Source organism: Astatotilapia calliptera, chromosome 11 (genome assembly GCF_900246225.1).
Source record: "Astatotilapia calliptera chromosome 11, fAstCal1.2, whole genome shotgun sequence".
Taxonomy (NCBI): domain Eukaryota; kingdom Metazoa; phylum Chordata; class Actinopteri; order Cichliformes; family Cichlidae; genus Astatotilapia; species Astatotilapia calliptera.
In genome coordinates this window covers 27,528,266-27,551,395 of record NC_039312.1, presented here as the reverse complement: position 1 = coordinate 27,551,395, position 23,130 = coordinate 27,528,266, and the positions used below count along the sequence as shown (strand labels likewise).

Genomic DNA, 23,130 nt, shown 5'->3' with positions numbered 1-23,130 from the left:
AGTAAATTATAAAGATAGATAACTTTGTAGGGGTGTAGGGTGGGGTTATGTTAACCATAAATTGAAATTTGTCTTCAACATGGATGAAAATTGATAACAAGCCTCATAACTAGAAAACTATGATTCTTACAACTGTCTTAACGCTATCTTTATATTTCTATTTACGAGGAGTAAAAGCCAAACTTGCGGAGGAAACCTGTCAGCGAGCACGTTTAGTTCACAGAGTGCGCCACCCCAACAAGTGACTCAGACGTTTGCTCTATTTCTGCGTCAGAAAACCCACAGTTACCTTATTTCACAGTTAACAAACTCAGTTTGACCTAAACGTGCTTTCTGGAACAACAGGTCTGACTTTTAATGGCTTTGACACAACACAAATGGCACTCAAACAGCTACACAATGTGACAGCAAAAGTAGTCTGGACTGTGCATCTGCCAGCAAAACCTAATATTTTTCATCATGTAGCCTTAGCGCCGCATTTAAATATACAAGTTACTTTTACTTTAAATAAATAATATTGTGGTCACCTATTCTGCTCCATTACAACTCCACATATTTATTCTTGCAGTCTATTAGCAGGAATCATACTATAACATAATCACTGTTTGTCATATAATGAGCTTTGATGCAGTTTTTGGAGCAAACCTTTTCAGCTCCTTTCCCTTTAAGACTACCTGCCATTTACCGTAACCTTTTCATCAACAACAGCTTTTAATAGTACGTCAGGACTCTTAGCAACAGAGCTCTGTTGCATTTATATCATTAAATATGATCAAGACTAGAGAAAAAAAACTAATGTGTGTTTAGCCTGACATTTCAGCTCACAAGGATTGCTTGCAGATAAGCTGGCCTCATTATTTAATATTGATCATGTCTGATATCTATTTTGAACATTCACCATTGTCAGTCATTCTACATGACCAAAAACAAGGAAAAGCATCACAGGTCTGCTTTTGAGGTTTTATTTCCTTCTTCGGTTTCAAGCTGTATTTAACAATTTAATCTGATCTGTTACAAGCCCACTGAAAGCAGCCAGGGTGTTTACGTAACATTATATAAAAGTAAAATTTTCAAAGCAGAAAAACTGTTTTTCAAATTCATATAATTCAAAATATTGCATTAGAGATATGCAGTAAGAGTAAAGACTATGAACAAGGACGATTTCAAATGGAGATAAAACTGACTGGAAGAATGAAACCTCAGCAGTCACTCTAATAGTGACCTGCACAACATACGTAGCTCTAAAGCAATATATCACAACCCAGATCTATGCATGGAAATGTCTCTTGAAAGGAGACTTATGGCTACCTCCGCCGTTGATGTTGCGATTCAGCGTGTTTGCACTGCGAAGGCCTGACCTTTTTCATCAAAATGCCACTATTAAGGAACTGCACTAAATCTGCTGTCATTTCTGTCCATGAACCACGAGGTCAACAGCACCGTCATCCTTACTGTAAAAGATTAAAGCAGAACTTCTGCTGCATGTGTGAGTGGAAATGAAAAAGGGAGAAATAAAAGGGAACCTCACCACAAAAAAGTAGAAGAAGGCAGTCCCTCATCATCATTTCTAATTATATCTTCTTCTTCTTTTTTTACCACCACTGTTTCTTGACATTAGTTTGACAGTTTTTAAAATCTATATCTTTATAGAGTAACAAACCTATTGTATGTAAAAGGAGAAGGTGATTAAAAAAAGGGTGACAATAATTAAGAAATGTTACACCTATGTTGTATTTTAGCAGTTGTTGCTATAGTGTGGCTTAATAAAGGAATGAACTGCAAAGACAGAAATAAACAAACTAATGACTTTTGTCAAGAAGATTGACTAGTATTCTAGTTTGTGCAGCAAAATGTGTTCCGTGTTATTAAAGGCTGCTGTGGTATTTTACTCTATGTTGACATCTAGTGGTTTTATTAGGAAACTGTTGTTTACAGCAGTGCAGGAGCCTATGTGAGCGGTTTTAAATGTATCAGGTGTACCGTACAGGTGATGAATGGCTCACTATTTGTCACCTCTCAGGTGAACGGCTGATTCAAATGAGAGGTGAATGAACAAATCATTTGCGGACTTCTCAAAAAGTGAGTCTCCTTGTTGATAAGCAAAGCAGCATACAGGAAAAAGAAAATGGGCCAAAGAGTAGGGCAATGGTGAAATTTAGAAAAGCAGCAGTAAAGTGAGGTGAGGACAAAGTTAGTCACCTCAAAGCTTTCAATTTCAAATCTCATTCTGTTTCTGCCTACACAGTTTACACAGGATGGCCACACTCTATCAGGGTCTAATTTAAAAATAAAGCACACAAAGTCCATGTTAAATGTCTTAAACCTGAATTATTTCAAATGGGCAACAGGGGGCGACTTGTGTGGTTGCGAAAAAGAAAGTGTCCAGCTATTTAAAAGTCTATTTTCAGAACATGTTTTAATTTAGATGGAGAAGACATCAGTCAGCAATCCATTTTCTTCTACTTCCACATCTATGACCAATTTAGAACCACCAATTAACCTAAAGCCCTGCATGACTTTGGACTGTAGGAGGAAGTCAGAATGTTCAGAGGGAACCAGCAGAGAACGTGCAAACACCACACAGAAAGGCCCCAGGCTGGTTTCAAACCTAGGACGTTTTTGCTGGGCGACAACAGTGCTACTGACAGCACCACCCTGTACGTCTTTTTGATCAAGTACAAAGACAATAAAAAGCTGTGAATATATAATGTAGAATTTCATTTTGCTGCATATTTGCCGTTCTGATTTTTGCATTAAGATGGACTAGTGTATACTGTACAGGGCTGCATGAGCTGGCATATCATGTGAAGAAATAAGTAGCATGTACAACTAGCTAAGATCATACTGTGGCTTTAACCCTTTCACGCATAGTGGTTTGTATTCCAGCACACTTGCATATAAACCACTACATTGACACTGATGTGTCACTCCATACCCTGCCACCCAGTCAAAACATATGTTGTCCACCTAAGTGGACATGTAGAAAACTAAATCTTTAAAAAAATGAAGTTCAAAAATCTTGTTTGGATGCCTAAAGATGAATAAAAATAATTTAAAAAAACCTGATTGAGGTTGTCATATGCATGCATGAAAGGGTTAAAAAGACTTTAAGCTTGACTAAGAAATGTATGTTTAATTAAAGTGAACATCAAAGTTCATGTTCATGCACTATTCGTGTGGTGGGCTATTTTGAGAACTTTGCTTTTAATAAGATCAATACCACAGACACAGGCTCGCAGCTTACATGTGGTATTGCAAAGACGAAAGCTATTGCTCTGTCTGTCTGCCCAAAGTTCAGGACTATAACCATACATTTTGTTTTTTTGATCCACACAGAAACAGACATGTAAAAAACAAAAAAACAAACTGTAACACATTAACTACATCTTGCCCACAGGTTTCCTAGCAACTTGGTTCTAATGTCAAGGTGTCACCCAGCTGTGACAGTAAGTTATGGTTGAGAAAATCTGGTATAGAAGTAAAACAATTGTCCCCTGCTGTCAAATAGATGAGGAGTTACTCACAGATGGAACCTAAAATAACATCTGACGCTTAGCAGGTGCTAGTTATTTTGCATACAGGGTTCCTCTAAAAATAAGAAGGGGGAAACTCTGTATTTTTCATGACTTTTGAACATGCAGTACTGCATAGCTCTAACAGTTTTAATGGTTGTTCCTCTTTATTAGTAATGCCAAAAAGGAATTTAATAAATGAAAGAAAAACAAAACTGTCAGGTTGCTCTTTCACTGTGTCAGCACTAATAAAGAAAGAAGCAGAGGTACAGAAACAGATGCTGAATTGTAGCACTACCATGAGGACATCTCCATATCATTCAGGTGTTGTTCTATATACCCTAAATAAATCTGCTGGTTTAGGGCTTAACCTCAAGTGTAATTTCCAGTCAGATCTTGTAATCTGAATTATAGACAGCTATCGGGGAATATTCATAATCTTTATTATTCGTTTACTAAGTGTAGGTTCAAACTGTGTTTTGTATAATGATGATTTACTTTAGTGAAGGTCATAAACCCAGTTACAGTGCAAAAGATACAATCCCTATATAAATATATAGTTAGGTTGTAAATTGAAGCTTCTCATTTTAAAATTTATGGCAATCACTGAACTTTTGGTGGTATAATGTCGTCCTATTTTTGCCTGACATAGGATTATAGCTGCTCAACAGTGCTGGGTCTTGTTTGCTAGATTTTTTTTTCATATTATGATGCACAACTGTGCAACATGTTTGTAGCTGGTGAAACATCTGGACTGTAGGCAGAGTCTTTAGTAGTTTAGCATTGTCTTGCTAAAATATGCACAGCTTTCCCTGAACAAAACATTACATACATGGGAGCATTTATTGCTCTAAAACCTGTATATACATTTCAGCACTGGCGGTACTTTTCTAGATGTACAAGCTGCCAATTCCGCAGGCAATGATGTACCGCCATACCACTAATGGGTATGAGCACTAATAACAAGGTTGATTGTCCTCTTTAGTATGTAGAAAGTTTTATCCGTTTTTTTTTTTAAATAATTCTGAAATAGTTCCTATAGATATATCTCATATATATATATATGTATGTATAAAATATTAAGATGTAATAATGAAATTCTTGGCCAGATAACAGTAACTGTTTGTGACATTTTGCTTATTTTGAAAAAGTATATATTACACCTTAAATAAAATGCTATTACAAAGTAAGTTCTACAGCTGTATCTTATTTATATTCTGGCAAATGCCTTTGTCTTCTAGCAGGCTAACATGTTAGCCACTAGCTTTGCACATTCTGTTTAATCATGTATGTGCTTAAAGTGATTTTGGATTAGGGCTGAGTTTATAGGATTAGAACTTTCCACTAGCTGGATGGAGCCTTAAATAGAACAACCTGAAGCTGTCAGTGCTTCAGAGCTGTGGGAGAATCGCGGTTTGACGGCAAAATATTTCAGCGATAGGACCATTTCTGTTCCAGATGTGCAGGTAGGTGTAGTATTGTTGACTGGAATTAACAGCAATGTTTTTTTAACATTTCAGCATTTGTCTTCATCAATTTTATTGTGTTAAGTCTTTATCTTTTTTTTTTTTTTTTTGCCTCTGTGGGCTTCAAACTATCTATAAAAACAGATGAGAATATTAGAGAGGACATTTCCTGTCAGTGAAAACAATTTCCTGCATGTTTGTATATTGAACCATCAGAAAACAACAGAAGATTTATTTATTGATTATACCTTAAATTAACACTGTAGAGCAGATAGAAGAAAACAGAAAACTGATGTTTTTAAATCATGAAAAAGTACTGGGTACAGCTCTTTAGTAAGTCGTTTTCTCCTCCTTTCTGTTAGCCCAAAGTTATTGTTTTTAAAGCTACCCTTTATCAATTTGCCAGCTGTAATAATCTCTATTTTTATACTTCAGAAAGATAATAAAGTGTTTTAGAGCTGGGGGGGGGGTTTACATTAACTTTCTATCCCAAACATTTTTAAGGCCTTTTTTGTCATGGTTCTGGGTCCGTTGGACCCAGTATTTTGAGTTCATTATGTTTTGGTACTTTTGCATCATGGATTTTCCTTTATGTTTCTCTGGTACTTGGTGTTTCAGTTATCTTGGTGTTTTTCTATATTATGATTTATGATCTGATACTGTTGTGATTATGATTATCATTTAGTAGCCTTTGGTCAGTGTCAAGTCTGTCTCTGTCTAGTCTGTGTCTTAGTAAAGTGTGTTTTGTTTCCTGTTTTACTTTGAAGGTTCTTGTTCCTGTCTGATGTTAGTATGTGCAGCTTTGTTCCCCCTGTCTCGTTAGCCCTGATCTCTCCCAGCTGTGTCTCCCTCCTGTTGCCGATTTCCCCGTTACTACCCTGTGTGTATAAGCCCTGTGTTTTCCCATGCTCAGTGTCGCGTCGTACCATCAGTTTATGCCTGTGTGTTCTTGGTCTCAGTGTTCCGTCCTCACTTTATGTTTGTTTTCCTGCCAGCAATAAAGCTGAGGTTTTTTGAGTTACATTCCATTTTCCGAGTCCTGCATTTGGATCCTCATCTCTGCCTGCCCGCACACAGAGCCTTGACATTTTTAAATAATTGTACTTTTTGTCTTTCCTTAGCGATGGCTGATGTCTTCAGAGGCCTAAACCTCCTTGAAACCCTTAAGGAATCTATTGAGAGCAATAGGTTATCAGATGTTAAGGATGCAGTGGAAGACCTCCTTATCAGCAGGATCAATTTGGGTGTGGTGGGGGACCGTGGGGAAGAAAAAGCCTCCTTCATGAACTCCCTCCGTGGTCTTGGGGCTGGCGATGATGGAGCAGCTCCTTCTCCAGCCTCTGTTCCTCCAGATGGTTTAGCAGGCTACCCTGACCCCAAACACCCTGACTTTCGCCTGTGGGACCTGCCACCTGTTCCAGACATATCTCCATTTGAACCAGAGGGATACATGGATAGATACAAGTTCCTCCGCTACAATGCAGTCTTTATGACATCCACACAGACAGTCCAACCCAACAGTGTAGATGTTTTCTTGGAGGCCCTTTCCCTGCAGCGACAAACTGTGTATTTCATTCTCTTAGCTTCAGTTAAAGATTCAGAAAAGATCCTGGAAGAAAAAAAGAAAGCCAGTCTGGAAGTGCTGAAATCAAAGGGTATGGCACAGCCTAAAGTCTACCTGGTTGCACCAGCCACCCTGGAGAGGTTTGACTTCCCTACTCTGTTAGCAGATATGAGTAATGATCTTCCAGAGATCAAGGCACACGCCCTTGTCTTAGCTCTTCCAACACTCACCTCAGCTCTGGTCACTCAAAAAAAGGAAGCATTTAAAGCACTAGTATGGGCAGCTGCCTCACTGTCAGGTGGGGTATCCGCAATTCCTGTTCCCCTTGTTGCATCTATGGTGGATTCAAGTATAGGAGTGCGAATCTTGACCAAAGCACAGTTATCTCTTTGCCTGGATAATGAGTCCGTGGAGCGATTAGCCCGACAGAGAGGCATGGAACCTACAAAACTCAAAGAGTTACGAAACTGTGTGTTGTCAGTAGAGGTTAGCAAGGGTGAAGTGAAAAGGAGGTTGGCGGCAGCAGAGAAGGACTTGGCCACTGTTTCGTCGAAGCTGCTGGAGATGGCGATGCCTAGAAATGCCCGTTCGGTCAGCCGCTCCTTTGCTGCTATGCTGCAGGCTTTAAACAGTGCTATTGATGAGATGGCAGCTGATGCTCAAAACATACTAGTGGCTGCTCATGCAAAGGGGAAATGAAGTCAATTTTTTTTTCTTCATGTAATGTTCAAAAGTGTATATTTTTCATTTATAATACAAAAGTACACTGTTAACACCATGTGAGCATAAATTCTGCAAATAAATGCCAAGCACTTTAAGATTCTCTGTGCTTGTCAATACAGTGGTGTACACGTGAGAAGTTATTTATTTGTAAAAAATGTTTGGAATCATGTATGATTTTTGTTCCACTTCTCACGTGTACACCACTTTGTATTGGTCTTTCACGTGGAATTTCAATAAAATTGATTCATGTTTGTGGCTGTAATGTGACAAAATGTGAAAAAGTTCAAGGGGGCCGAATACTTTTGCAAGCCACTGTAAATACTCACAAAACAGAAGCTTTCACTTTTAATAACCATGCTTTAAATAGATGAAGTGGGAGGAACTGAATGTGTACTGTAACAAGCTTGTTGAAAACTTCATCTTTACATTCTCCTCTAGCTTGACTGGGCATGCAAATATATTCAAAGTTTTAAGTCAACTGTGAAAACTTCCTTTTTGCTACTTTAGGAGGGGGTCATGCATTCTACATACCCTAACTGGATCCTCTAAGGTAAGAATAAGCTTTGGTCTGAAAACCTCTTCCTTGTTCCTTTTACTGCCTATTTCAAGTTGTCAGTAAGTATGTAATCTCTGTCTGTACTGATTCATCACCGCTGCAATGGTTATTGTCTTCTTTTTTTTTATATAGAAAACCTGAAGTTTTGAGTTGAATTATTTCTGATCTGGATTCCAGTTTTCCTTTGAAACATTACCCTTATATCCACAGAACAATGTATTCTTTCATTCTTCTTTCTTCTTATGTGTGTGTAATGAATTGTTAAATGCATAAGTGACGCAAAAGTACTCTATCAATAAACCAACAGCACTATAGTGATGCGTTAAAAACAATTTTTTTCTCCAAAGAACAAAATTTAAATTGCACTGCTGTAGATGTGTGATAAAAATGACCCAAGTGTAACCATTTAATTAACTATAAGGTTTCAAGAAGCAACAGCTTTCTGAAAGCTGTAGCAAACAGGAAGAAGGAAAATCCTGACAGTCACGTATTTGCACTGAAAACAAAAAGCTACCTTGTTATAAGTTGTAAAGCTTACAGTATGACTCAGTTCCATAAAAAAATATTCTTTGTTTTTTGTTGCAGAAATCAAGCTTTAGTTCTATGTGATAATGACAGGTCACACCCTTTGGTGGTTGATTTTGCTGTTTCTAATACAAAGTAGGTGTTTCATTACTCCATAATTAGTGCATTGTTTCCTTTTAACATCTGATTAGGGTCACATTTATTAACGAACTTTCTCACTGGTTTTTGTCATCGCTATAGGGTTTTCTTGTGAAATTCATCCTAAAAATCCCTTCAAATTACAAGACTCTAACTTGACAGCTACAGAGGGGTCCTGCATTGAAATCAAATGTCAAATCATAAAATCTGTCAGTGATGGTCCGGCGTCCTGGTTTTGGATGAAGGATGCAGTTTGGATAAATGGCAGTTTTAGTGCCACTACTATTTTCAGTTCTTCTGAGTCAAAACATCCTGTCAATGCACACTTTGCAAAAAGGGTGAAATATGTCGGCTCTCCATCTGGAAGTTGGAAAAATCCTCCTTCCTCACTGTGTAGTATATTAATTCGCGACCTGAATAAAACTGACACTGGAAACTATTCTTTTAGATATGTAGGAACATCTTCAAGTGATATGTGGACTACACAACCATTTACGAACCTCACAGTCACAGGTAAGAGCAAAGATCAGAGTGCTGAAAGATATACTGTTTTCATGTTTTATATTTTAGAGTACAAAACACTGAACTGAGCTGCTGTGGTTACAGAAAAAATCTGATTGGTTAAAATAATTTGATAGATAAAAAAAAAAAAAACAATGCCTTTTTTAAACTGAAGAAATTGCAACATAGAATTCATACATAAAATTTGGTCAGAAAAAAGTCATTTCACATATTTTATTTCATTAAGATGATAATAATGAACGATTTCTTGTGTGAGAACTCCATTTTCGGCACCTTATTTGCATTCCCCTTGGAAATATAAGTAAAGCGATCCCTTAGGTTTCATTTAATGGAACATAGTACAGATAAACAATACAGCTATATGCATACTAGCCATATTTAGCTAACACCTGATATTCCAATCCTCATGAGTTTTAACTAAGCTAGTAACATCAATGTATGATCCTGCAACAGTTTTTTAAATCTTCAGGGAGCAGCCTTATATTATTTGTTCCTAAAACAAACATATTTGTAGGGCTTGTATGCTATACTTTTAGATTTTATCACATTCCTGTTGTCTCTACCTTTACATTTGCAGAAAATCCATGTCTGCTCACTTTTGAGGAACCAAAAAACGTGACTGAAAATGGCAATGTAACACTTACATGCTCCACATTAAGCTCCTGTACTTCAGGCCTAAAAATTGAAGGTCCTTCGGCATCACTTTCCCAAAGCAAACCAGAGAACCCTAAAAAGACCACACTGAGTTTTAAAGTCACTTGGGAGGATGATGGGAGGATGTTTTCATGCCAAACAGAGAACAATACAGATCCATGTTTGATTCGGAATATCAGCCTCACTGTAGGATGTAAGTTCATAACTGAAAGTTTATTAATGTAATTTCTACTGAAGTGTGGACCTAATTACTACTTTTGTAAAAGATATGAATGATGTTAAAGAGTCTGAGGACTAAGGGAGTAAAATTATTACATTACTTTATTACAAAAATTAGATTATTAAATAATAAAAATTTGAACATTTTGTTAGCTGCCATTATTTCTCTGATAAAAATGAATCTGTGAAACATCTGTTACTACTGTGTCAGAGTCAGATTAGAAGAAAGTGATAAAAAAAAAAATTGATTTAAACAGATCTGCCACCAGAAAATGATCTTGTTCTGCTGCAAGATGAAAAATAGAAAAGTAGTGTGTTTCTGTTTTTTCTAACTCATTTCAGAAAACCTGAATTGGTACAGTGTGACACCTGCGTTGTAATAAATGTGATTAGCTATTTTCACCTTGCTGCATTTGTAAATATATGGATGTATCTGAAATCCAATACTTGTTCTATTCTGTCTATTTCATTTGTGTAAACAATCAACACACGGTGTACCTGTATGCACACTATTTGCTAATCTGTATTGATTTGCCTTTTGAACAGATGCTCCCAAAGACATGTCTGCAAATATAAGCTCTAAAGTTGTAAAGGAAGGAGAGTCTGTCAGTTTCACTTGCTCTGCTAAAGGACAACCTGAGCCCACTTTTACATGGACTAAAGATGGTCGAGATCTTGACTCAAAGGCCAATTGGATGATCTCATCAATTACTGCATCACAGAATGGATCATATATCTGTAAAGCTGTAAACAAATATGGGAGTAAAGAATTAGTGGTGACTGTCGGGGTTATTTGTGAGTATTGTTTCACATTAATTATATTGATCTATTCTTACAAATTTTTAGAATATGTCTGAATGCCTTTTAATGGGTTTGTATCTCAGTGGTTTAAACTTATGTTGGTGCAGTTTAAGATATTGTCGTTGTATTTGGCATAAGCCTTTATTTTTTATGAGAATCCTGTATTTTAGCATTTTTTTAGTTCTGATTCATCAGCCCAGTATTTTCAGCGCTGATTATTACAATGAATCAACTTTACCAAATACTGACATCTTCTGTTATAGATGCCCCTGATGTTGACATAGAGATTTCACAGAAGTCTGAAAGAAGTCCAAAAACGATTATACAAGGAGATAAAGTCATTTTTACATGTTCTGTAAAGAGAAGCAACCCACCACCAGACTCTTTTACTTGGCAGAAAGACAAAACACATATTGATTCAAAACAGAGAATTGTTGTTGAAAACATACAGCCAGAAGACAGAGGTAATTACACATGTAGTGCCGAGAACACTGTGGGCTCTGGATCAAAAACTCTTCAACTTACGGTTCAATGTAAGTTTTAAACCTCTGTGTTCCATATGTCTATGAACATAACAGAGAAAATAAAAATAAATTAGTGTTGATGCTGTATTGACTGTTTCAGTATCAAAAGTATTCTGAAAGTTATTTACTGTTTTCCAGACAAACCAAGGAAAACTAACATTTCTATCCATCAAACAAGTGTGAAAATTAATACAACCGCAAAATTCACTTGTTTAACTGATGCATATCCAGCCCCTTCAAGCTATTCCTGGTTCCATTATAAGCAGACTGACATCCCCCAGAAGAAGATGCTCATGGTTTTCATGGATACTCTTCACTTAGAAAAAGTAAAAAGAGCAAATGAAGGATGTTACATATGCAACGCGAGCAACAGCATTGACACAGGGGACACTAGTGAGCCAGTGTGCATAGAAGTATTGTGTAAGTACTCTGCTGACATATTAAAGTTTCTCTGCACTTTGTTTTAGAACTGATTCCCTTTATCAATCAGTACCATCACAGAGAAAAAAATGCATTCATGCTTTTTCAGATTAATGTGATTATTACTGTTGTAGCATAGCGTTAGATGAAGCTGCACTTGCCTAATGATAATTAATTAGTATGTTAACTGTCAAGCAAACTAGTCTGTGTCAAATTAGATATTTTAACCCAAGTAAAAGCTCAAATTTGACTTAAACTGCAACTTTTATACAAAGAAAATAAAAACATGCTGCGTCATTTAGTGAATGCTGGTTCAGCATAGAGCTGACATTCTGTTTAAGGACTGATCTTGTAATATCATTCAGCATGTTAAAAATGATGCTCACAGGTGCTTCCTCTCCACAGTTCCTCCCAATCATACCAATCTGTACATGACTGAGTTGGTCACTGAAGGCGACCCTGTCGAAGTCAACTGCACTGCTGAAAGTTTCCCACTGCCAACTTTCACTCTGGCAAGATATTCTAAATCAAATTCTCAGACTCCAGAATGGAGTTTAACTTTAGACAACTCCTACAAATTTAAGGCAAATTCAACAGACGCAGGCGTTTACACCTGCAAGGCCTCAAACAGCGAAGGAAACCAGTGGAGCTCAAAAAAGCAACTGGTGGTGAATTGTAAGCAATTGAGTGATGCATGTCTTTGTCATATATATGTTACATCCAACACAATTATATTCTGATAATATTCAATCATCTAATAACTAGACAATATCTTAAACTAAAATGTGGTTTTAGTACAATTTCTCAGGCAGTAAAGTTTAGCTGTTCCATACTTTCAAGCTCCTATTTTTTGTTTTTTTACAAAAGACACATCATCAGCTCAGGAAACGAGGTTCAAGAAACATGAGGCATTGTTGCAATATATTAACTACTGTTGTTTTTCTTGATTAACAGATTAGATTATTTTACTGCTGAATTTCAGCTATAATAGAATTTGAGTTGTAAATAATTTAAATATTAAGGTTATGATTTTACAGAAAGATCTTGTGATTAAAAACAAACAAATAAAAATATCATCTCATTTCTTTGTTTATAATTTGCGTTAAATACAGATAGCCCCAGAGAGGTGAAAATAACAGGTCATCCTGATCTTATTGTAAAAGAGAATGAGTCATTAACACTGGATTGCAGTGCCAACTCGTACCCATCAGTAAGCTCCTTCACCTGGATGAAGATGATCGCTGGGACGATGGAAACCACTATAAGCACTGGGACACCGTTCATTGTGGATTCTGCCAGTGTCTCTGACAGCGGGAAGTACCGCTGTACGGCCACAAATAAAATTGGAACGGGGAAATCAGTGCAAGTTGAAGTTAAAGTTAAGCGTGAGTACACTTGAATATTTCAGTCATTGTTTCTCACCAACAACACACGTCTAATACTTTGCTTTGTAATTATTTACTCATTTCATCTAAACTTCAAATATGACATGGACTCTAACAAGTGGTTGATTTTACTGGTTTTAGTTTTTCATTCTGGGATAAGTAAAATGCTTTAGAAAGGTCATTCAGGTTGTGCCGCATGTGCACTTTGGACCAGCAACTAAGGGATATGAGAAAGGAACATTTCTAACTCTACATGAAACAGCTTTGAATAGAGCAACTGTACATTGTCATTTTAAAACTTTCCATATTTAGCTATTCTGTCTTTTTTTGAAGTCATTATTTTGCGTTTCCTTTTCTTCTCTGTTCCTCTGTTTAGATGGTCCAAAATTCACAAAGATTGAAAAAGAAAAGGAAGAGCAGCATGATGAACTGACAGGAGTGAAACTGAGGTGCATCAGTCAGTGCTATCCTGAAGTCACGCAATATTCATGGTACCAGAGGATAAACAAAAAAGAGAGCAAAAATGTAGCAAACGGTACGGATATTTTTGTGAGATCAGACCAGCCTGGGGAGTACTACTGCGTCGCAAAAAACGAAATTGGTGAAAGATCATCTGAGCCAATCAAGCTATTTGACGGTGAGTGAATTCCAAAGGCATTGACCTTTATCTCTACTGTGCATTGTTTTTATATAATAATACATTTAAATTATATTTTTCCTTTTTTAAATACGTACATAAAACTTTGTGGCAGTGTAGAGTGGGGTCATGTTAACAAGCCATCAACATTTGTTTTAACAATATTACATTATTTAATAAGCTCAACTTATTCATGTCCAGGTATTTACAACTCGGTGCCTATTATCCATCACCTACTCCTGCATAATGTCTGTGTACTCAAAGTAAACATGTGTCAGGTTACCCTTAATTGAAAAGTACATTTAAACAGAACAAAGAAAGTAACACTGCCCATTGAACTGTCTTGGTGGAGGTTTGTGCTCTTTGGGTGCTTTTTGTTTTGCTGTGCTACCTGTTCACAAATCTCTCTATATACTGATGTTCTGTCTCTTCTAACCACAGACACAGTTATGAAGATTGTGACGGTCTTCTCGCTTTGTCTTATTTTTCTAATTGTATGCATACTCATCTTTTTGTACAGGTAATATACAAAGTAAATAACAAATAGTTTCCATTAGAGAAACGTGTTCGGGTGATTGGCCTGTATGACTGCTCTTCTGCCCCTTTGTTTACAGACGCAGAAGGAACAATTTAATTCAACAAAGAACTACAAATGTGTGGTCCTGGAGTAGTTTTCTGGTATTAACTCATATGTTAAATCTTTTGAATTGTTAGTGAAATGAAACAAAAATGATGCATTTCCATCTGTAAACTGAATCAGGGTTCCTGGAATGGAGTCAGCAGGAGCAGTGGGAATCAGAGTGGTTTGGCAGAGCCGTTCAGGAGCAGAGATGACCTCTTGCTAAACCATCCATGTCAACCAAATGCCCAACGACCCCAGCATCATCCAGACAGCACGTAAGTCTGCAGCAGCTCGCACTGTCCAGCTCAGAACAAGGGACTCATTGTTGGCAGGGGAGCTGGGTGCTGCTGCTCACTCTTTCGTCAAAGCACCCATTTAACATCATTCAGTTATGAATGGCACACCCAGAGTCTGCTCAGCTTTTGAATGGTTCTGATTCTGAATGTGCATTTTTTATTTTTAACATCATTATTTTTCCACAGGACTGCATCCAACGTGAACACTGTTTACTCTGCTGTGAATCTGCCCAAAAGCAAACAGGTGATCCAATCATATCAGTGCAAGCTCAACAAAGACAAATCCATTTAAAATGTTTCAGTACTTTAGGGGCTCTGTAGAAAATAATAAAAGTCAAGAGTAGTTTGTAAAGTTTTATCTCCACTAATCCAGCCTTGTGCTTATGCTGTCCCTTACTGTTAATATATATCTGTCAGTATAGTTATTAATTATCCTTCATGTAAGGCATGAATGAACTGATTCAGTTGCTACTCTACATTCATTGACAAGTTCTCTCTGCATTTGCTCAGGCTGCCTCTGCACAAAACCCAATCAAAGGACATGGTGGAAACATGGGAAATGATTCTCTCAACTACGCTTCTGTGTTCTTTGAGAATAGAAAAAAGTGAGAATTCAGTTCTGTATATAAAAGGAGCCTAAATATTTATGTTATTACATGACTTCTTTTATGACTATATGTTTTCCCCAGGGATTCAGAGGAGGATGCTGAGTACTCTGTGGTGTCAAAGCCAAAGAAGTCAAAAGTGGTAAGAAAGCTCAAAATGCCTTTTCCCCCTGTATCTCATTCAGTTTATTAGCTTATTTCATTGTATTTGTATATCATATACTCATTGTATATGATATACAAATACAAATAAAAATCATTGTAGCAAGGAAAATTAAGTTAAGGCAAAGTAAAGAATGAAAATGATCTTCAACAAGGGTTATTTTTGTACATCAAATCCAGACACTGTCAGAAATTATGACACCGTTTTGTCACTTTTTGTCATCTAGACAGAACAAGAAGTGCAGGAGGACTATGAGAACATCGGCGAAGAGCTTCCACCCAAACCTCCATATACATATAACTTTGACTCAGAGACAGATACCAGTGAAGATGAGGTGGAGGTCAACTATGCTCATGTGAACATTAAGCCAAAGTCTGGCCACCAGCGAGACTCCAGCACCAGCAGCAGCAGCGAAGATGAAACTCAGTACTCTCAGGTCAAAATTTGACTAAAAATGCTTTGATCCTATTCAGACATCTCTGCCAGTTTGTGCCATGGACGTTCTGAAATATATTTGCCAGGCTAACTATACTGAACAAGGCTTGTATTACCTCATTGTTTCTTTTTTCCTTCCTGGGATATAATTTTAGCTTCCCTTTATGTATAGTAATAAGTCCCCACAAGTACACAAACCTATCTTTTTATCATAGATGTAAGACTGTTGGGGAAGTGTATATGGATAAGTGATAAAATGAAATGACTGCTGTTGTAAAATTGTGCTCCCATCCTCCTGCTGAGTTTTTTAATGTATATATATCTGTCTTGAAATTAAAGTACTTTACTGTATGCATAGTTCCATTTCATAACCTGCTTTGACACAAGCTGTTGTTTGATGGCAAACTTGGCTGCAGGGCCAGTTACTCTTTTAATCACATAATAATTATGCATTACAAAGTTGTCAATAAAAACAAGTGCCTAACAAGTTTTAGGTTGTACCTGCTTCTTACACACTCCACAAAGGTTTTTTTAGAATTAGACAAAGGTTAGTCATATGCATATAGTTAAAGATTCAACCTCAGCATACAGATATGTCTATTTTTACTAGTAAGACAGGAGAAGAATTTACAGACGAGGATCAAAACCAGGGCCGGAGGGAATGTCCAAACTCCTGGGCTTCTGCTGTCAATTCCTCTAAAGCTAAGTGACCACTTTCTCATCAACCCTTCATGTAAGTCCCTTAGCATCTTTCTTTCTTCCAAAATGAGCATCTGCAAGTGTTTCTTCCTACTTTGCATCTCCTCCATTGCTTGGTGCTTCTCGATGGATCTCAGAATCCACACCAGTCTTAGAGACCAGGCCTTCGATCTCACCTTCCCCGAGCTTGCCCTCTGACCTGGCCTGAAGTTGAGCAAAGTCCACATCAGCATAATGGAGAGAGTCATCCTTGTATTCTGCTGCTTCTGCCTCAAGAATGGCTTTATTGACATAAATCACATCTGCCTTTGAAGAGTTAGTCTACAGAGAAACCACAACAGTGTGTTTCAGTAACACAGAAAAGATGTGTTTTTTTCTATTTCAATAATGAGGTTCACTTTAACTGTGTTTTTTTAAGAGCATATGTTTTGGCATACTATATTCACATTTACTATGCAAGAAAACGTTCATTTTATCATTCAAACAGGACACACCATTAGCTCAGAGAGTCAGAATATGTTTTGGAATCTAAAGAGCTTGGAAAGAAAGACGTCTGGAAGTTTCTTGAAGACGTTTCTTCTCTCAGCCGAGAAGCTTCTTCCTCTTTCCAAGCTCTTTAGACTTGGTCTTTAGACTACGATGACCTGGATGACTGAGAACCTTCACAGACAATATGTTTTGGTGTTTAAATCACACTAACACATTGGCAAGTACACAGGAAGAGCTGGAGGCAAACTCATTCTACCACAGGTGGGATTTTTTTCTTCATCTAACTCATATATATGCATCAACATAAACTCACCTCATTGGTGACTAAACAGTCTGAAATATCCACAAGTCCCTTGTCAAGTGAAACATTGCCCTTCCTTTTCCTGCAACCATCACAGAAAGGTGAAAGGTTTAATTCACATTAAAAATTTTACATTGAAATATGCTTTAGGAAAAATACTTTCTCCTTGAAAATTCCTTGCCACAAGGTTAAAAACTCTAAAAGTCGTTATCCCCCTGATAATGTTTTGATTTTGTCACAATTCGTGTATTACACGTGTGTTTTCAGCTTCAAGGTGGGCAGATAAAGTTTCATCAGAAGGCTGCCTTGTTAGTAATGATTTGTGGCAGCTGTGGTTGCTCTATAATTAGTCAGCTTACAAAAGGAACTTGAAATATGTCTGTTATATGCATTTTTGATTATACATGATAATCGTAACCTACTTTGAAAATATCTGGTACCAGTGTTCTGTGTTCCTCACCTGTAAAGGCATATCAGTAGCGGTATGAAAACCAGCAACATCCCCAGTGCTCCCACTCCAGAACCAATCAGCAAAGAAAGAGTATGGAGGACTTAAAAAAAACAAAACAGTCATATCAATCACTAAAAGATGCAAATGACACAACAGAAAAGCCAGATATAAAATGAAGCTTCCTAGAGATTTCTTCACCTAGCTGAGTTTCACTGGAGGATATATTGAAAGCTATTCTATCAGACCCCAGGGAGTTGCTGCTCAGACAGACCAGAGAGGGCATGTCTTGGCCCAGGTAGTACAGAGTGATGATGCTCCTCACGCTCGTGCTCCCCAGATTTACTTCCCGAATTGGGATATCAGCAGAGTGATTGACAAGCTCGCCAGCCAGCTGCCAAACCAGGGAGGGAAGCGGGTTCCCCTGAGTGTTACAGGTACATCGGATCTGGGACAAAATCTTCACACAGCGGGAAGAAAATAGGATCTCTGGAGCAACTGAGACAAAGAAGGTAATGGGTTAACTAGGCTTATGGGTGCTTTTCTTGGGGAAACATAAAGGCTTCAAAGGAATGAAAGCAAGAATAAGAGTCTTACATGTGACATCAATGCTGACAGGCTCTGAGCATTCAGCTCCATGGACATTAAGAGCTTCACAATGATATTGATCATCTGAGAGTTTGGTCACATTGAAGGTGAAGTGTTGCTCAAAGCCCACCGCTTCCTTTTTCCTTCCTGCCACCTGGAACCAGGTGAAGTTCACCGCTGCTGGATTGGCGATGCTTGTGCAAGTCAGAGTCACAGAGCTGCCATCCAGCACAGGACCAGAAGGGTCAACAGACACTGAAGTATTTTTAGGAGGATCTGAAAGGAAAATAATGTTCCTTGTTAGTATTGCATCCAAAGACTTTTTTTTACTTGTTTGGGAATGCATATTCAGCCTTTCAGAAAATATATAAATTAGGATGTTCTGGTGCAAGTTTTAGGGCAGAAAGTTATTAATTGATATGCATAATACTTTTTTCTTTTTCATTGTGATTCATATTATTCCTTTTTGATAGAATTAAATGTGTTTTGATTTGGGGGGGCTTTAATCATACTTTTCTGTACTCTTACAGCTTGATGAGGACACAAATTAAACAAAACAGCTACACATACATTCAGACACTGGCACACATGTGGACACAGTGGAGCTCAGTCATGATGGACTCAGAAGGTTTTGAGGTTGTCACGCAATATGACAATGTGTTACTGTCCATAGCTCAGACACTAGTGTTGCCCTGTTAACAAGTCTTGGCCCCAGATCATGTTGGGTTGAGCACAGCTGGATATACAGTAGAGCCATGTTCAGGACGTGAGCACACTGGAGAAATACAGTTCTGTTGTTTGTTTTCGGTGTAAATCAATGTCTTTACTGTGTTAAATTAACTCACACTGAATGTCCAGCTGAATTGCTGCTGACGTTTCCTCTCCCAGATCATTTTTGGCTGTACAGTGGTAATCACCGCTGTGGCTGGTGTCGGCACCGTCTATGACCAAGACTGGTCCGGGCTCCTTATCCATCTCATTATCTCTGTACCAGGTGTAGTTGGTCACTGGTGGGTTAGAGCGGCTCTTACAGATCAGAGAAACAGAGCTGCCCTCCAGAACTGGACCAGTGGGATCGACGATTACTGTTGTTTCCCTCGGGGAAACTGGAAAAATAAACAAGCATGGGTTCAGTCTATGCTGTGATCCAACATTTATAATCTGTCTTTTTGTTTCAGGCTCACTTACACTGTACGTCAATCTGAGTGATAGAAGAATTCTGGCTTCCATAACTGTTACTGACTCCACAAAAAAACTGACTGTCAACTTCTGACACTGTGGCTGAAAACCTCTTCTTTGATCCCACCACTGACACCTGATCTCCATTCACTTTGTACCAGCTGTAGCTGTCCACGGCTGGATTTGCATTAGTGTTGCAGGTCACGGTCACTGAGCTGCCTTCTTTTACAGGACCAGAGTAACTAACGGATGTGTTATTTGGAGGATCTGTAAGAAAAATATGAAATTGTTAATACACAATCTATCTGCACAGACAGATTTTTTGGGCCACTCATAACCAGTGTCAAGCCTACAACTGGAATGATAAACATTTGTCTTTTCACATCAGCAAAACTGGATTTGTGTTTCTGGAGACCTGCCAAATGTTTACAATGTAACCAAGGGTCTATCCCAGCTGTAGCGCTTGATTGCAACTTGATTGAATGGCAAAACTGAAGCTCATTGAAACAGAGTGACTTTTGAAACTATACAAAAACAAACCTAAACCATCTGATTAGATGTTCTTTTATAGTTTTTTTATTATCCTGGAGAAGACCAAATCAGATAATATCAGACCATAAATAAAATCATGTTATGGCATGAATGCAAACAATAAAAGAAAAGGTGATAAAATATACTCACAAAGAACACTTAGCGTCAGAATTTTTTCATACAGAAGGTCACTTTTCCCAGCTTGTCGGTTATAGACGGCAGTGCAAGAAACTTTTTGTTCATTGTGAAGGTGAGAAGCAGTGAAGTTCATCACAGAGGTCGCAGGATTAGCTTCCACTTCCTCCTCTGTGTCACCTAAAGCGGGCGACCATGTCAGAAGTGGAGGAAGAATGGGACAGTGAGAAACAGCGGAGCAGGTCAATGTCACTGCAGTTCCTTCTTCTACCTCCAGGTTCAATGGCGTTATGGTAGGTTTAGGCAGTGAATCTGAAAAGTAGAACAATACAAAAATGACATAATGACCTAAAATGTAGTAAAGATGTGGCTTTATGTGTAGAATAGCAAGAGGAGGGGACAAACTTTGAGTGGATATGAGGACACTTGAAGGAAAGTTAAACTTCAAATCATTGTCACACTGCAGTCTGAAGTAATAGTTGTCATAATGGCGTGGTGGCATGTTGTTGAAGATGGTGGTGCAGTCTTTGTCACGCAGGATTCCAGTCAGGTTTCCTTGCTGGATATTTAAGCTTCCACTTGCACCAGTGAGGCTGGAATCAAACACCGGAGTTCTACTCCAGCCTTTCTTCCAGATAGCTTTACATGAATCATCCAGGAATTCCTCCCATTCTGGGGGCAAGGTGAATCTGCAGCGGATCAACACGCAGGATCCACTCAGTGCTTCTACAGTCTGAGGCAAGAAGACTGCCCAGTTTTGGCATAAGCTACCTGAGTTGAAGCAGCAGAAACATGACATTAGGTATGGTAAAGTAAACATTCTAATTACTGCCAATGTAAAGGTTCTGCATTTGCATCTACATATGTGGAAAGACAGATAAGTCCCTAGCAACATGACTGAAATTAAAATAACATACCTTGAAGTAGACTGCATATAAAGAAAACCTTTATTGCAACCGTCATATTCGTCTGATGATCCGAGTGAGGTACTGGAAACAGGACACTTTTATTGCTTGCTATAAATGTTATTGTATGGCTAACATTCAAACATAGTCTTTAGGACAAGCTGAGAGTCACACTATTTCCATTTTACAAAATGTTGATGTTTTGCTGAAAATAACTGAAATATTGTTTTAAGCCTGTGAGACTTTGTTTGCTTCATTGTTTATGTAATTATTCCCCTTTTTGAAGGTAATAATTAACTAAAATGGTAAATGGTAAATGATGAAAAAGAGGAAGCAATATAAAAATCATCCATGATCTTATTCTTTATCCTCAACAGTATTTCATATAATATTTAGTACTTTTATTAAGGTAACAGTCTTACCTTAAAAGCCAACAGAAGTGTTCAGCATACAGTGTCTTTTCTGGAAAGAAAAAAAAAAGTTTTAAAAAAAATAATTTGAGGTCACAAATCCTGAGATCATTTTAAAGTATACAATCATAAAAATAATATTAATAAAGTTAAAATGAAGGGTTTACAAGCATTAAAGCATCAGTAGTAGTAATCCAACAAGTGAGTCATGTCAGACTGGTAGTGTGTCTGGATGTCGCACACAGCTCTTGTCAGATGTGTCCGGGGAGTGGCGTGTAGCAGAACAACAAGGTTTTGATACTCTCTCTGTATTTCAGCTGTTTTAACCAAGTGCAGAATTGTGCATAATAATGCATTATTTGTATAATGCATTTGATCCCACTGAGAGCTTGAAATGGGAAAGAAAGGTGAATTATGAGCTGATGTTAATATTCTATGACACAATAAAGACAGAATAAAGACAGTTCTGGTACCTTGTACCAGCAACGTGTACCTAATAAAGTGCCTGGTGAGTGTACACAGTGATGTACTTGGAAATAGCTCGACACTAAACTGATTTTCAATGTTATGTTTTTCAGGAGCAAGGGTGATATACAGAACTGCAGTAACTACAAAAGTCAGCAGAAGCAAGACGTGTGTGGGCAAGGGAGACACGTGGAAAGCTGAACATGTTACGTACGAGGTAATGACGGTGAATGAGTTTTAAGTATCTGGGGTCAACCATCCAAAGTAACTGACAATGTACAGGAGAGGTGAAGAAGAGAGGGTGAAGGTAAGGTGGGGTGGAGTTGGTTGAGTTCAGTGTCAGGTGACAAGGCAAAGGGAAGGTTTACAAGATGATAGCGAGACCCGCTGTGTGGTTTGGAGATGGTGACACTGATGAAAAGACAGCAGGCTTTGCTGGAGGTGGCAGAATTGAAAATGCCAAGATTTTCACTGGGAGTGACCAGAATGGACACAACTAAAAATCAGTGACAACTCAGGTTGAGCAGTTTGGGGACAAAGTTAGAGATAGCATAGACCAGGGCTGCCCAATCCCAGTCCTCGAGAGCTACTATCCTGCAGCTTTTAGATGCATCCCTACTCCAACACAGCTGAATCAAATGGTTTGATTACCTCTTCAGCATGCCATCATGTTTGGCAAAGGCCTGATAACAAGCCATTCATTTGATTCGGGTGTGTGGGAACAAGGATGCACCAAAAGCTGCAGGACGGTAGCTCTCGAGGACCGGGATTGGGCACCCCTGGCATAGACATTTCAATCTTGCAGAGAAGCAACAGTTGATAACAGACAAAGGATGTTGTTGATGTAGTGAAGGAGGACATGCAGAGGGTTGGAGTAACACGGGAGGATGCCAGGGACAGGGTGACATGGAGCCAGATGATCTGCTGTGGCAGCCATTAAAGGGAGCAGCCGAAAGAAGATGATGACAAGAAGATGACAAACTGGATCATATCTGTAACTTCCACATTCATTCGTCAGAATTATTTATTATTGCAACCATCTTACAATAAAAAGTTTATTATGAATAAATGCAGATAAAACTTTTTTTTATGAATAAAATTTTAATAGTGCATAACAGTGTATGTCTTCATTTATATGAAAATCAAACCCATAAAAATTTCTGAATAATAAATAATTTAAAAAATGTCATTTACAATGCATCTTCAATAAAAA

At 38.0% G+C, this 23,130-nt stretch overlaps 3 protein-coding genes across 4 annotated transcripts; 2 read left to right on the top strand and 1 right to left on the bottom strand.

Moving 5' to 3' along the window:
• Nucleotides 1-4,872: 4,872 nt before the first annotated feature.
• Nucleotides 4,873-7,423, top strand: irgq2 (immunity-related GTPase family, q2). The gene is made up of 2 exons (XM_026185301.1): nucleotides 4,873-4,978; nucleotides 6,100-7,423. The coding sequence occupies exon 2, from the start codon at nucleotides 6,102-6,104 to the stop codon at nucleotides 7,239-7,241; it is 1,140 nt and encodes a 379-aa protein (XP_026041086.1). The 5' UTR covers nucleotides 4,873-4,978; nucleotides 6,100-6,101; the 3' UTR covers nucleotides 7,242-7,423.
• A 111-nt stretch (nucleotides 7,424-7,534) lies between these two features.
• LOC113031526 (B-cell receptor CD22) lies at nucleotides 7,535-16,254 on the top strand. The gene is made up of 16 exons (XM_026183667.1): nucleotides 7,535-8,481; nucleotides 8,587-8,997; nucleotides 9,584-9,853; nucleotides 10,426-10,674; nucleotides 10,944-11,213; nucleotides 11,343-11,624; nucleotides 12,030-12,299; nucleotides 12,737-13,009; nucleotides 13,386-13,646; nucleotides 14,088-14,166; nucleotides 14,261-14,324; nucleotides 14,407-14,543; nucleotides 14,751-14,808; nucleotides 15,075-15,169; nucleotides 15,254-15,311; nucleotides 15,559-16,254. Exons 1-16 carry the CDS (start codon nucleotides 8,433-8,435, stop codon nucleotides 15,778-15,780), a joined length of 3,048 nt encoding a protein of 1,015 aa, XP_026039452.1. The 5' UTR covers nucleotides 7,535-8,432; the 3' UTR covers nucleotides 15,781-16,254.
• LOC113031528 (myelin-associated glycoprotein-like) lies at nucleotides 16,158-22,317 on the bottom strand. Of its 2 annotated transcripts, XM_026183671.1 has the most exons (12): nucleotides 21,620-22,317; nucleotides 21,465-21,504; nucleotides 21,055-21,126; nucleotides 20,543-20,908; nucleotides 20,153-20,449; nucleotides 19,481-19,738; nucleotides 19,138-19,398; nucleotides 18,302-18,568; nucleotides 17,906-18,202; nucleotides 17,717-17,807; nucleotides 17,269-17,338; nucleotides 16,158-16,787 (listed from the first exon to the last, which is right to left on the bottom strand). In XM_026183671.1, the coding sequence occupies exons 3-12, from the start codon at nucleotides 21,098-21,100 to the stop codon at nucleotides 16,557-16,559; spliced, it is 2,184 nt and encodes a 727-aa protein (XP_026039456.1). In that variant the 5' UTR covers nucleotides 21,101-21,126; nucleotides 21,465-21,504; nucleotides 21,620-22,317; the 3' UTR covers nucleotides 16,158-16,556. The 2 variants fall into 2 exon arrangements, with proteins under 2 accessions (XP_026039456.1, XP_026039457.1); XM_026183672.1 differs by having other exon boundaries at nucleotides 16,158-16,670; nucleotides 21,465-22,317.
• Between the last annotated feature and the right edge of the window lie 813 nt (nucleotides 22,318-23,130).